At 37.4% G+C, this 13,161-nt stretch overlaps 3 protein-coding genes across 3 annotated transcripts; all 3 read left to right on the forward strand.

The window, feature by feature from the left end:
• The first annotated feature begins 1,711 nt into the window (after window positions 1–1,711).
• On the forward strand, window positions 1,712–3,136 carry LOC118063330 (protein RADIALIS-like 3). Its single transcript, XM_035077344.2, has 2 exons — window positions 1,712–2,187; window positions 2,922–3,136. The coding sequence occupies exon 1, from the start codon at window positions 1,944–1,946 to the stop codon at window positions 2,178–2,180; it is 237 nt and encodes a 78-aa protein (XP_034933235.1). The 5' UTR covers window positions 1,712–1,943; the 3' UTR covers window positions 2,181–2,187; window positions 2,922–3,136.
• A 1,433-nt stretch (window positions 3,137–4,569) lies between these two features.
• LOC118063327 (uncharacterized) lies at window positions 4,570–9,326 on the forward strand. The gene is made up of 8 exons (XM_035077342.2): window positions 4,570–5,075; window positions 5,265–5,360; window positions 5,633–5,743; window positions 6,089–6,398; window positions 6,700–6,790; window positions 7,303–7,645; window positions 8,178–8,326; window positions 8,691–9,326. Exons 1-8 carry the CDS (start codon window positions 4,791–4,793, stop codon window positions 9,205–9,207), a joined length of 1,902 nt encoding a protein of 633 aa, XP_034933233.1. The 5' UTR covers window positions 4,570–4,790; the 3' UTR covers window positions 9,208–9,326.
• A 139-nt stretch (window positions 9,327–9,465) lies between these two features.
• Window positions 9,466–12,674, forward strand: LOC118063329 (uncharacterized). Its single transcript, XM_035077343.2, has 3 exons — window positions 9,466–10,414; window positions 11,350–11,459; window positions 11,556–12,674. Exons 1-3 carry the CDS (start codon window positions 10,173–10,175, stop codon window positions 12,380–12,382), a joined length of 1,179 nt encoding a protein of 392 aa, XP_034933234.1. The 5' UTR covers window positions 9,466–10,172; the 3' UTR covers window positions 12,383–12,674.
• The last annotated feature ends 487 nt before the right edge of the window (window positions 12,675–13,161 follow it).

Genomic DNA, 13,161 nt, shown 5'->3' on the forward strand with positions numbered 1-13,161 from the left:
ACCTAACAGCAGCTTGATCATGAAGAAGGTTAGCAGCCACAAGAGGGAGTAGTAGTACTGGGCACCTGTGTCCTGAGATGAAGTCACAGAATAGGAGCAAACAGACAGGCAATAATTAGATGACAAGGAAATCGAACTTTACCCTGTCTTTTACCATAGATCCAACGTTGGAATGAAGATAAACAATCAAAAAACTTTTTACAACTCTTGACCTCCACTCAAATATTTTGTTTTCCTGACAAAAGTAGGAGTCCATGCTATTAACAACGAGTGGAGACACTAGATCCGCGTCACTTGTTGTATAGAACCCAGCGTTTTCAACAGATAAAGGTTACAGATTGCAGGATTCTTTCATCCCAAGTGCCTCTTCTATGATGACGATTAATCCATAATATCATTTCTATTTGGACTATTTCTGTACAATTTCCAAATACAAACGAAGTTGATGTCCAAATTAAGAAAGAAAAGGGAATTAATTCCTCCACCATTCTCAATTTTTTAACAATGGAGAAGAGCATATTAATCATATAACATTTAAACACAGGCAAAATTCATTTCAACATCGACAATAAAATTGAAAAGAGAATACCGCCCCACCCTACCCGTCCGACTTTTCCCAGAGGAAACTGGGAGAAATGAAAATGGGGAGTAACTCAAGAGGGCGTCTTCCTCTTCCTCAAGTCACAGAACAATTTTTGTGATTTCTCAATCTACTAGCAGACATACACATGCATAGCTCTGAGGGCTTGTGATATTGAAAATATTCATTTTTATGGAGGTTTTGTTGCAACAAATGCTGATATAGTTGTCTGAGAATCAAGTAAAAAAAGGAAGAGGCCTTTCGCCTTCAAGATGAGACTGTCAATCCTTTGTTAACTGTAATTACAATCGTCACGTCCCCATGGAAGTTCTAGTTTATCAATTGCTTACATGTGTAACTATTTTATTTTATTAAATAAAAATATTATTTATATTTAATTATAAATTTAATAATTGATAAATAAATTTAAAGTAAAAATAAATTTTGTAAAACAAAAAATAATTTTTATTGCATTAAGATATTATTTCTAAATATTTCTGGTTAATGTTTTTTTAATACTGGATATTTATTAAAGTTATAAATACTAATAATACGAACCTTAACACGAAGGGCATTAAACACTAGTTGCTAAAAGACTGCAGCACTGAACCCTGTCGATTTTGCAACAAAACAAGCTGCAGCCCTGAGCACTATCTATTCAATCCTATGTTCTTTTCAACAAGCCATAGGGATTTAATTGATAAGCAATTAAAATTGGAAAGAACTATCTATTCTACTGCTTCATGTCAGAAATTCCAGACCAAGTTGCTCAAGCTTCCATTTGACGAATGACAATAAGAAAGTGCTGTTTTTCTCATGAATTGTAAGAAGAGGAGTGCGATCATAACATTGTAAGAAGACAACAAGTTGCAAAATCGCTGCAGCTAATTCCATCACAGGGTACATCTGATCGTATCACCGGCCGACCAGTAACTAGAAAAGGGAAATCCCACTTGCCAATGATAAAAATCAAGAAAATTGTTCGGCTAAGAAAATAAAGAGCCTGTCCTTCGATACTGATTCTTCCCTTTCACTCTCGACTCAATCTTGTGGCTCCTGAGTGGACGAGTCACGCTATATTCTGCTCTTTTAGAAGATATATTCTCCCACTGTCTTTACCCCACTACTCTCCCCTGCTTATAAGGAGCTCCCCCTCAGTGATGCCTTCACCATACCATCCCTTTACTTCCAAGTCATCTTCCTCCCCGCTCAACAGACCATCTTTTCCCTTTTCTCTCTTTTGTGGAGTTCAAGCATGTCAGGGCTCTGAGCTAGTTCCTCGCTTTTTTCCCAGTCAATCCTCCAAAACCTGTCAGCACCCTCTACCTCCAGTAGTTTCGGGACTGCACACAGTTTTTCACTGATGTCGTCCAATTCTCTCACCTCTTGGACACCTAAGCAAAACAAAGTCTTCGAAAAGGCCCTGGCTTTATACGACAAGGACACCCCTGACCGCTGGCATAATGTTGCCACAGCTGTGGGTGGGAAATCTGCAGACGAAGTGAAGAGGCACTATGAGATTCTCATCAAGGATGTCAGGGAAATCGAGTCTGGCAGAGTTCCATTCCCTAATTACAGGTCAAGTGGAAACAGCAACTAAGCACGAGGTAATGCTCTCATCACAGCTTGTATTCCTTGTTTCAAGCATCATTGTAATGTTGCTCTTAAGATTAATGTCATATACAAGTATTGAAGCATCATTTAAGCCTGGATACAGGCAACGTAGATTTCTGATCTTTCAGGACAAATTCCATGGGAATGGTCAATCAAATTCTGCACCGTCATTCGCCTAACCATCGAAGTAAATTCTTGGCATTATGGGGCCTCGGAATAATCCAAGAAAGTGAGGTTGGAAAACTCATAAAGTGTCAGATTTACGTGGTCCATCAACTTTTCCAGCTGATCATTAGGCCAACATCCAGTTCACCTAACTGCTTATCATATATACAATTGAAAAGGCTATGCCTGACCACCATCTGTTCACCTTCTTATTCTGTCTCCAAGCCAAAGATAGCCTACTCGAGATCCAATCCTACATAACATGCAATGACCTAAGCTTTCTGGTTCAAACAATTCCATTCGAGATCTAAGACTTTGGCCTTTCATTTTTTATTCTCATCAAGGATTCTCTTGCCAAGCAAAACTAGTCGTTTATTCAGATCTTTTCAATTCTTTATTATGCATCACATTGTCGTTATTCATGTTCTGTGTTTTTCCAACCTGCCTGGAACTTCTTACTGCTTCATTACCTGAACTATCATTATATGTAACCAAACCCATGGCTTGGATTTTGAGCTTTCTGTGGTCCAAGATTTCTCACCCCCTACGGTCTTCCTTGCAGGTTCAAAAGGTACCAAAAGCTACAGCAAATTACAAGATGCAGCTTAGAAACTAGTTTTAAGTTGTTGATTACACTACTTGTCCACCACTACTACTTGCAAAAAAAAGTGTTGGAAAAGACACATTGTCCACCAAGTTAATATTTTCCTGTTATTAGTTATCCTATATGTTGTAACCCTCCTTTTAGAATTAAATCAGTGTAATGAGTTTCCTATATGAGCAAAGTTCATCAGAAAAGTGCAGGAAAGAGCAGAGAACCCCCGTTATGCAGGAAATATACTGAAGAAACCCTCCAAGAATTACCATTTACCTCGTGCTCTCTAAACTTTATCTAAAAAAATCCAAGAAAATGGACCAGTAAAACATACATAAGCATGGATTTAGCTCAATCATTAATGGCTTCAAATCAAACTGTCACAGCATATAAATATAATGGACGAACAGCAATAATATTGACAACCAAGCACCAGGACATGGTAACAGGCCAGGTGCCCTACCCTCTTCAGAAGCCCAGCTTAGACTTTCAATACCAATGGCTTCAATGCAATCCTTCTTCTTTACTGGATGATTGATTCTCTAAACAAGCATTGCAGAAGAAAATACTAAATAATAAAATTCAATTCAATATTTTCCCTAAAGCCAAAGGAGCGAAACAGGATTGCATAAACAGTGCAGTCCCCTCCTCAAGTTAATTGCTAGTTCATAGCACTGTTGTATAATGACGCAATTGGACATCATAAGATTGCATCGTCGAACACAGTGAGTTCAACAGAAGTACATGAAAAACTGGAAATCAAGAAGGAAAGAAAAGCAACGAAACTAAGAAGACTGAAGAAAATTGAACACCCATTAACGTGATCTTTCGTCCTGGTTCGTGGAGTAACAGGAACATTTTGAAAGTTTTGAACTTTTTTCATTTTTTTTGTTAATTTAAAATTCTGAACTCTGAAGAACTCCTATTCTTAAAAAAAAAAGGGGGGGGGGGTTTGTCACACAATTCGATTGGCATATTGTCAGGATTAAATCTGCAAACCATCCCCAATCCCAGTATTATTATCGTGCTATAATAAATTAATTACTCCAAAATTTTGACAAAAAAAATTATCATTATCATGTTAGAATTTAACTAATTAGACATAACTGAGATAATAATAAATGAACAAATATAAATTTGACGAAAAAAATATTTTATCATTCTATAAATTCTAAATGAATTGATAGAATATTTTAGGAAATATAATAAAGTTTAAACTTATTATTTTATCATTATATAAACTTATTCGGGAAGAAAAGGCAATTTTTTTTTTTTAACTTATCTTGTTTAATATAACTTTTGACAGGTTTATTTAAGTTGTTTTTTTTTTTAATTAAATTTGTTATAAAATTAAGTCGAAATTTTACTTTTATTAAAGTTATAATTTTTAAGTTTTAATTTATGAATTCTAACTTATATAACATACTAATTAACTGTTACTTGCATCGAATATACTTATAATATGGATTATTTTAAAATATTTCTCTTACAAGTTTTTTATAAAAAATAAATTTTAAATTATGACTCAAAATAAAAAGTTATTTTTGAAAAGTAATCCTAAACATACCCTTATATATATAAAAATGATAAAATTGTGATCTTAATTCATTTTCTGATTTTAAAACAAGATACGACCCTCCTTTTCATCGTTTTGGCACCGCAATCACTAGATTCCTCTCCACGCAGGCATTCCTTAAACCCTCCACCTTTCCCTAGCAGCAAACAACCAGACGTGTTCCTTTAAACCCTAGCTAACCCCAAAACCCCAAAAGAACCCACATGAACTCTCATCCAATCCATCAAATCAATCCCTGATTCAACTTCTCCCTTTTACTCATGTCCGCTTCCAGATTATCTGTTGCGGCTGTCGCCGCGGCGGCGGCGGCGGTCTCGACGTTTCAAAGCCGTGCGCATGCCGACTCCTCATTTCGCTTTAATCCTTTCTCATCCTCTCCTTCACAGAAACAGCAACAGCAACAAGAAGAGGATCAAACTGCGAACCCGAAATCCGATGCAAAACCCGAACCTGAAGAACCGAAAGGGGCGGGTTTTGACCCGGAGGCTTTAGAGAGAGGAGCTAAAGCTCTTCGTGAAATCAATAGCTCTCCACACGCTAAACAGGTTTTGATTTTTATCCAATTTCAATTTCAAATTTTTATTCATTGTTTTTAAATTTGGGGAGTTGAAATGATTTTGTTTTTAGTCTAGAGTTAATTAATTTGTTAAATGGAAATTTAGAAACCTTAGACTTTTTTTTTAGTGATTTTTGAATTGCTGAGGTGGGTTTTTATGATGTTTGTGCTTTTCTAGGTGTTTGATATTATGAGGAAGCAAGAGCAGTCACGATTGGCGGAAGTGGCAGCGGAGAAATCTCATTATGAAGTAATTCAAGCTCAAATTGATATTGTGAGTGATAAATTATCCTGCACGCATGTGTTTTCGATGTTTGCTGTACTTATTGGGTTCCCTTTTAATGTGTCTGTGTTGCAATTTATGTGGTGATGGATTGATGTGTTAAAGGGTTTTATGTTTTTTGTCTCAAGGTTTTTGCTTAGATCTAAATACGTCTCTGGTGTTAATTGTTAGCAAGGGTTATTGTTTTGTTACCAAAAGGGTATGGTATAATGTGGAAATTTGTTGCCAGTTTTGGCTTATGCTGTGAGTTTATGTATTGGCAGGACAGGCAGCGAAAATTGCATGAAGAACAAAGAAATCTGATTCAGCAGCAAGCACAGGCGAAGGCACAAATGTTGCGTTACGAGGATGAATTGGCGAGAAAAAGAATGCAGGTTGGGATAGCCTCTCATTCTTAGTTCAAAGAAAGTTTTGGGATTTCATTTGAAGTTTATTGCATTTTCAGTTGATATATGAAAAACATCCTTGCCTGTGAAGTTAATGTCACCGAATTGCTGCGGATCTGACTTGTATGTTCTTGTTTGGGAAAAATCAGTCCAAGGCACAAGCAAGTTTAGATAGTGTAGCTCACTCGTTTAAATTTCTTTTATATTTTCTTGAACTAACTGAAATTAACTATTTACTTAAATTCATTTGTTTCGGTCAGTTTGAAATACTTAGCTAACTTATTACTTGCAAAGCAAGGTACATTTACTATTTGCTTGTTGTCATGTTTGCAGACAGATCATGAAGCTCAGAAGCGACATAATGTTGAATTGGTTAAGATGCAAGAGGAGTCTTCCATACGAAAAGAACAAGCAAGACGGGCAACTGAGGAGCAGATCCAGGCTCAACAACGTCAGACTGAGAAAGAGAGAGCCGAAATAGAACGGGAAACAATACGAGTTAAAGCCATGGCTGAGGCTGAAGGTCGGGCCCATGAGGCGAAATTGACCGAGGAACATAACAGACGAATGCTAGTTGAACGGATAAATGGTGAAAGAGAAAAATGGCTTGCTGCAATTAATACAACCTTCAGTCACATTGAAGGTAAACTACTGGTTAGAATGTTTCTCAACTAATGGTTGTCTCAGTTACAGGGCTGATCTGATGAAAATAAGTACATACACTGGATGAAAAATGGTTGGTCATTTGTGGGGTTAGATACTTGTTCAAAAGTCTACAAAACCACAGATGAACCACAGGGTTTTTCCTTACAACAGTTAAAATGGATGTTATATTGTGATATTGCTCTTGCCTCTTGCTTTAGTTTAATGCATTCTTGTAACTTAAAAATCTTGGCATGTTTGTTGGATGGTATTTAATTTTTGGATATAAATTGCTTCTACAGGTGGTTTCAGGACTTTATTAACTGATCGAAATAAGTTGATTATGACTGTTGGAGGAGCTACTGCATTGGCTGCAGGAATTTACACAACTAGGTTTGTATAATGCCTTTTTCTCTGCATCCGCTCTGTTTTCATTCACTTAGTAAGAATATACCCCTGGAAGTTTTTTGCTGTGTTTCTTCTTAAAAAGGCATGATGCTTTGGACTGTGTCTGAAGCTAAAAGCTTCATTTGACACGAGTGCTATTTGGGTTTCTTTGGAGGATGCTAATTAAACTCAAGGCATGTTGGAAAGTAGATTGGAATAGGATATATAAAATGATCACAGGAATATCACTTCCTACCACCACACGATCACTCTCCTCTCCAAGTTCATCTCAACGTCACCCTCGCCACTACCACCATGCAACATGCCATGATGCTACTCATTTTCCACTTTGTTGCAGGCACTTCTTGAAATGTATCTCTAAAGCTGAATTTATTTATTGGGGTCATCTATACATTGATTACTGACATAATTCTGTTAAGGACATGGCTGAATTGATAGGTCAATTCTGTCAGATACTCCATGTAACAATGCCCTGCTTGTCTGTATTGTTTCTACAGAGAAGGTTCTAGAGTTATATGGGGTTATATCAACAGGATATTGGGGCAACCCTCTCTGATCCGAGAATCATCCATGTCTAGATTGCCTTTTTCTAGGGTAATATCTCGAGCGAAAAACAAAGCTATGAAATACAGTACAGCAGCTGGGACAGCATCTCCTTTGGAAAGTAAGACTGGTTTCAGAAACATTATACTCCATCCATCATTGCATAGGAGAATAGAGCACCTTGCTAGAGCTACGGCAAACACCAAAACTCACCAGGCACCCTTTCGCAATATGATGTTTTATGGACCTCCTGGCACTGGTAAAACTATGGTTGCAAGGGAGATAGCTAGAAAATCGGTATGGCTTTAACTCATTGCTCTCTTCCATTTGCTTTTATAACCAACAATTAGTTATTTACTTTTTACAAGTGATCTTTTGGTTTCTGGTCCCTGAACGTTTTGGTGGATGTGTAATCTCCGGGATACTTTAAGTTGTTGAGGAACCATTTTTGTGTAGAAACCATATCATTCATACTAACATGTGTTCAGATGCTGAATTGAGTGATTTCTTCATCTATTTTACAGATTGAAACTGGAAAAAGGATATAAAGAACATTATGAAATATGCATATTCTGAATAGGATGCTTGGCTCAAATCTACTTGATCATTGGACTTTTTAAATACAAAATAAACCATAAGACATGCTTTACTAGGATCTTATCACTCTTGGCACTAGTTTCAGGTTTATATTTTCAGGGAGCAGGTCTCTAAGCTTTGAAGCACCTCTGCTTCCTTTTCTGTTCATCGTTTCTTTCTTCTTCTTCTTTTTTGGCAAACTTCTGTTTCCAAATTTTCTTGTCACTCTTTAATCTCTGATCTTCTTGCATAGGGTTTGGATTATGCCATGATGACAGGAGGAGATGTTGCACCTCTGGGGGCAGAAGCTGTTACTAAAATCCATGAGATATTTGATTGGGCTAAGAAGTCAAAGAAAGGCTTACTGCTGTTCATTGATGAGGCAGATGCTTTCCTAAGCGAGTAAGTTAACCTCATCTTGGTGCATTAAGTTCTAGGTATATTTGCATATTGCAGATTATTTATTGAAATAAAGTGATACTCTTGTTTATAGATGGTGTGTAATCTTGCATGTAGAGATAATGTGATGCATGATAAAGGTTTCATGGCACTCTGAGTTTGACTTGCATTTGCAATCATTTCACCCTTTTGAAACAAATATCAAAATAATATTTGGTTTTCTAAAGCATGTTGAGTTCGCTGAAATGGTTTGGAACAATGTTATTTCTTGTCGTGGGATGCAGAATTTAGATTTTTGCTTTGCCTTTTTGGTTTCAAGTTAATTTTTGGTAATCAGGCTGATAGTGCTATTATTGATCTAACCCAGGCGTAACAGTACACATATGAGTGAAGCTCAGCGAAGTGCTCTAAATGCATTGCTCTTCCGAACTGGGGATCAATCAAGAGACATAGTTCTTGTCCTTGCCACAAACAGGCCGGGTGATCTTGATAGTGCTGTTACTGATCGTATCGATGAGGTGATTGAGTTCCCGCTACCTGGAGAGGAGGAGCGTTTTGAACTGCTCAACCTCTATTTGAGGAACTACCTTTCTAATGAAGGGGACAGTGGGTCCAGTAAGGGATCTTTGTTCAAGAAGAAGACACAAAAAATAACCATAAAAGATATCTCTGAAGATGTGATCCGAGAGGCTGCCAAGAAAACAGAAGGGTTCTCTGGTCGTGAGATAGCGAAACTCATGGCCAGTGTCCAAGCAGCTGTCTATGGACGCCCTGATTGTGATTGTGTATTGGATTCACAGCTATTTAGGGAGATTGTAGATTACAAGGTTGCGGAGCATCACCAGCGGCTAAAACTGGCAGCAGAAGGTGACCACCCAGTTTAGCTGGGAAATACATTCTTCAGAATTTATTTACGTTATTTATCCCAGTTATTTAATGGGAATTTTGTTCCTCTAAATCTTTTAATACCCTAGATATTATTTATATCATTTCCCTTGGTCGATACATCAGAATTCTTTCAGAATCTTTTTTCTGTCTTATTATTTATACTAGTGATTGTTTGCCAAGTAGAAAAACCAAGTCTGAAATGGTTTAAATTGTCCAATTCATCTCAAATTAACCTTACCTTGATAATGGTGTTGATTTTTGAGGTGGTAAGAATCACACATTTGAAAGATGTTAGATACTCGAGCAACAACTACTCCCTCGAATGGCTGACTCTCAAGTCTCATCACACATTAGAAAGATGTTTTCAAATATTGGACGGTCGAAAGTACAACAAATAGAAGCCGAAGGTTGATAATTACACGTGGAGCAAACTCAAAAAACAGCCAACGTCCCAGCTTTTTTCAGACCGTTTATGGAGAGTTCGTTGCCCCCATGCTCCGGGCAGCGAGGACCAGGGATCACCTTTACTTTTTTCAAGGAGCGAGACTCACTCGTAGAAAAATCGGTTTGTAGCTTGCACCCACACCTATGGCCCATCCTACAACAAAAATTGCATGCAAAAAGGCAAATACAAAATAGATCAAGGAACAAAAACCAGGTCGCATAAACGTTGGCCAACTGTAACCTGTCTTAAAGAACACATGGCATCATAGCAGGAAGAATCGTCCCCTACTCACGACACGCACTCCCTTTGCTGACACGTTTCGACACCAACAGTTTATCCGCAACTACCATCTTACTTTAACTACACCTCCATGATTCACATAAAGAATGACCAACAGCACAGTTACATTGTACGATCTTGACTTTTGTGCTTGAATTCCAACTTGGTTTTTGGTAGTTTGTGACATACAAAATTTTAAAAACACTTCTGTTCTGGAAGAAAAAGAGAGAAGGAGATATGGAGAAGAGAGTTGCGGTGATTATCATGGTGATGGTGCTATGGATGGAGGTGTCTCTGTGCCGGAGCACTAGTTATTCTACTGAGGATTTGGTGGAGAATACGAAGGAAAGAGTGAATTTGGCAGCGGAAGATGGAAGGATCGAGGCTGAAGAGATGAAGCATGGTGCGGCAGAAACCATGCAAGACGCCGAGGAGAAAGGAAAGGCTTGGACTGATTGGGCGTCTCAAGAGTTCACCGAGTAATCAATCTAATTTTCCCTTCATTTCTTCCTCAATATCTTTATCTTTGTACCATATTGTTGTATCTCTTTCTAATATCCAACCTTTTCTAACAATTTTAGCAACTCTTGTAAATGCTTTTGTTTTTGTTTTTTCAATGACATTAATTTATTTGTTTTGGATCTAGTGTTAATTTTAAAAAGTTGACGTCATTTTTCTTTCATGTTGATACAAATGGCAACGCAATAGAATTGTATGTTATTTGAACTCTCTAAATTAAATTTAATATAGAAATTTTTTAATAAAATTTCATGTTTCGAAGCATGAAAGTATAGAACGTAAGAAATTGAATTTCAAACATAATTCAATTCTTTGATTTACGATTTCAAAAAAAAAAATTAACATTAAAACTAACTCTTTTAAAATACTCATCTATCTCTCTAGACTTTTTTTTTTAAAAAAATAAGATATGGTGATAATGTGATGAAGGTAATATTAAATGGGTTACAAATAACCTATTATTAAAATAATGCAGAAGGTGATTTCTTGCATTGTATTGAAATTTAGATAAATGAGTCCTGACATTTTATTTTTATTCACTAGATATGGGTGTAATTTTTGACAATTTTTGTTTGGGTAATGCTAAGGGCACTAATTTTTTACAAAGTGAAATGTAATTACTATATTTAATGAGATAATTATAATTATGATATTACTATTGAGTGATTAATAAAATTATCCAGTAACAAAATTTAGTAAAAAAATCAAGTATCTCTATCATTATCCTTTGTGTTTGGCTAAATATTTATTATAGGTCATTGTCCACTCTTTTCTTGTTCCTCTTGTCCTTGGCGGCCCCAGTGGAAGATCAAAGAACATGGCTTGTTTGAATGTTATAGAATCATTAATTATACTTTGTTAATTTTCCACACTTATGTTCTAATGGTATTAACAGTGGATTTGGGTTCAATCAAGAAAATGCAAGAGAGGGAGCTCAGAATATAATGGATAGAGCTGGAGATGCTGCCTCAAAGACCACAGATACTATGAATTCTGTTGCATCTGGTAACTATTGTTCTTGTATGCCAATCCAAAACTTGGTTAATCTTCAAACAAGAATTTGTTTGCCCCTTGCTGATTCCCCTTCGATCTTTTTTTCAGAAACTTCAAGGTATACCTCTCAAAAGGCTGGTGAGGCAGCAGACATGGCCTATGGGAAGGCGGGTGACATGAGGGACTTTGCTTCAGAGAGAGCCGATCAAGCCAAGCAAATGGCTTCCAATATTAAAGCTAGTGATGCCAGGGAAACATTGGCAGGAGCAATGGAATATGGAGGGGGTAAACTTGAGGGTGCCTATGATGAAGCTAATCAGAAGTGGAACATTGTTAAAGACAAGGTTTCAGATGGAGCAAACAATATGGAGGACACGATTGGTGGACCATTAGGATATGGGAAAGATAAAGCAGCAAATGCCTATGGTGATGCTAACCAGAAAATGAACACAGTCACAGATGAGGCTAATGATGCTAAAGAAAGAATGGGGGAATCAGTGGATTACGGAAAAAATAAAGCTGCTGATGCCTCTAACGAGGCTTCAAATATTGCATCAGATTGGGCTAGTGATGCCAATGAGGCCGTTTCAGGAGCAATGAGACATGGAAGAGACCGAGCTGCGGACGCTTATGATGAAGCTAAGAATCATGCGAAAGCGGACTCAAACATGGCTTCAAACAAGACAGGTGATGTGAAGGACACAATATCGGAAGCAATGTGGTACGGACACGAGAAAGTCACCGATGCCTATGATGTAGCTAAAGAGGAGATCTACAGAACTTCAAATATAGCCTCAGAGAAGGCTAGCGAGGCCAAGGAAGCAGCGGCAGGAGCAATGGGGTATGGAGGAGATGGTGAGAGAGATGCTTTTGATGAAACTAAGAACAAGATTGAGGAGGCATATCACAGTGTCAGCCAAAGACACAGTGACTGATCAGGCCAAGACAAACTATGAAGCTGCTAAGGAGACGCTGTCAAAGGCAACTGGTGATCTTGGAGATATGTAAGATGAGAAAGGAGACTGCTGATCTCTGAGAGGACATCACCAGTTTCGGCACAGTATCTTCGTCTGTGAGTCATAGCTCTTTAATTAGCTTCTTTTTCTTTTTTCTCATAACATGTACGAGATAGCATCCAATAAATTTTATGTAGTTCTTTCATTTTCTTTTTCTTATTAGGCCTCTTTACAATCTAAAACTCTAAATAAAACACCAGCTTGTGTTTAATTTCTCATTCTTTTTACGAGATCAGTACTTGGTTTGTAAATGATGTGTGTAATGCATTGGATAATAGAGCTCCGGGCTGTCAAAATTTAGAAGTAGAATGGAAACACGAACAAGAGTAGGAATATGGGGAAAATATTGTTTGCAATGGGGAGCACAAACTGTCTACTTTCACCTCATGATCCCAGGAATTTACCTTCCATTCTTGGAGGCTAATTCCCTAGAACTCACCTCCTGTTAGGAATCCTTCCCTCTCAGTGGAGGCTAATTTCGCAGTCTCGTTCCTTCTTCTTTTTCCGAATTTCAATGCCATTCATTATAACTTTCTCTTGGATCATGGGAGATCGTGTTGTGTTTTCTTACTTCATGCTTGGCACTACTTGTGCATACATGAGAGAACTTATTCAAACATCGTATGGATTTCTCTCATGGGCACACCATTTAATTTGTACCCAACCCTAAACATTCTTGTAATTCCTGGCTTTCTTCT

Source organism: Populus alba, chromosome 7 (genome assembly GCF_005239225.2).
Source record: "Populus alba chromosome 7, ASM523922v2, whole genome shotgun sequence".
In the NCBI taxonomy this organism is placed as follows: Eukaryota; Viridiplantae; Streptophyta; class Magnoliopsida; order Malpighiales; family Salicaceae; genus Populus; species Populus alba.

What these genes read in the sequence shown, in the direction of transcription:
- LOC118063330 (XM_035077344.2), top strand. Translation starts at nt 1,944, where the DNA reads ATGTCGTCCAATTCTCTCACCTCTTGGACACCTAAGCAAAACAAAGTC.
- LOC118063327 (XM_035077342.2), top strand. Translation starts at nt 4,791, where the DNA reads ATGTCCGCTTCCAGATTATCTGTTGCGGCTGTCGCCGCGGCGGCGGCG. An exon ending in GCTCTCCACACGCTAAACAG is followed by an intron (nt 5,076 to 5,264) that starts GTTTTGATTTTT and finishes GTGCTTTTCTAG; the next exon opens with GTGTTTGATATTATGAGGAA. An exon ending in GCAGATGCTTTCCTAAGCGA is followed by an intron (nt 8,327 to 8,690) that starts GTAAGTTAACCT and finishes GATCTAACCCAG; the next exon opens with GCGTAACAGTACACATATGA.
- LOC118063329 (XM_035077343.2), top strand. Translation starts at nt 10,173, where the DNA reads ATGGAGAAGAGAGTTGCGGTGATTATCATGGTGATGGTGCTATGGATG. An exon ending in GCGTCTCAAGAGTTCACCGA is followed by an intron (nt 10,415 to 11,349) that starts GTAATCAATCTA and finishes TGGTATTAACAG; the next exon opens with TGGATTTGGGTTCAATCAAG. An exon ending in TATGAATTCTGTTGCATCTG is followed by an intron (nt 11,460 to 11,555) that starts GTAACTATTGTT and finishes TCTTTTTTTCAG; the next exon opens with AAACTTCAAGGTATACCTCT.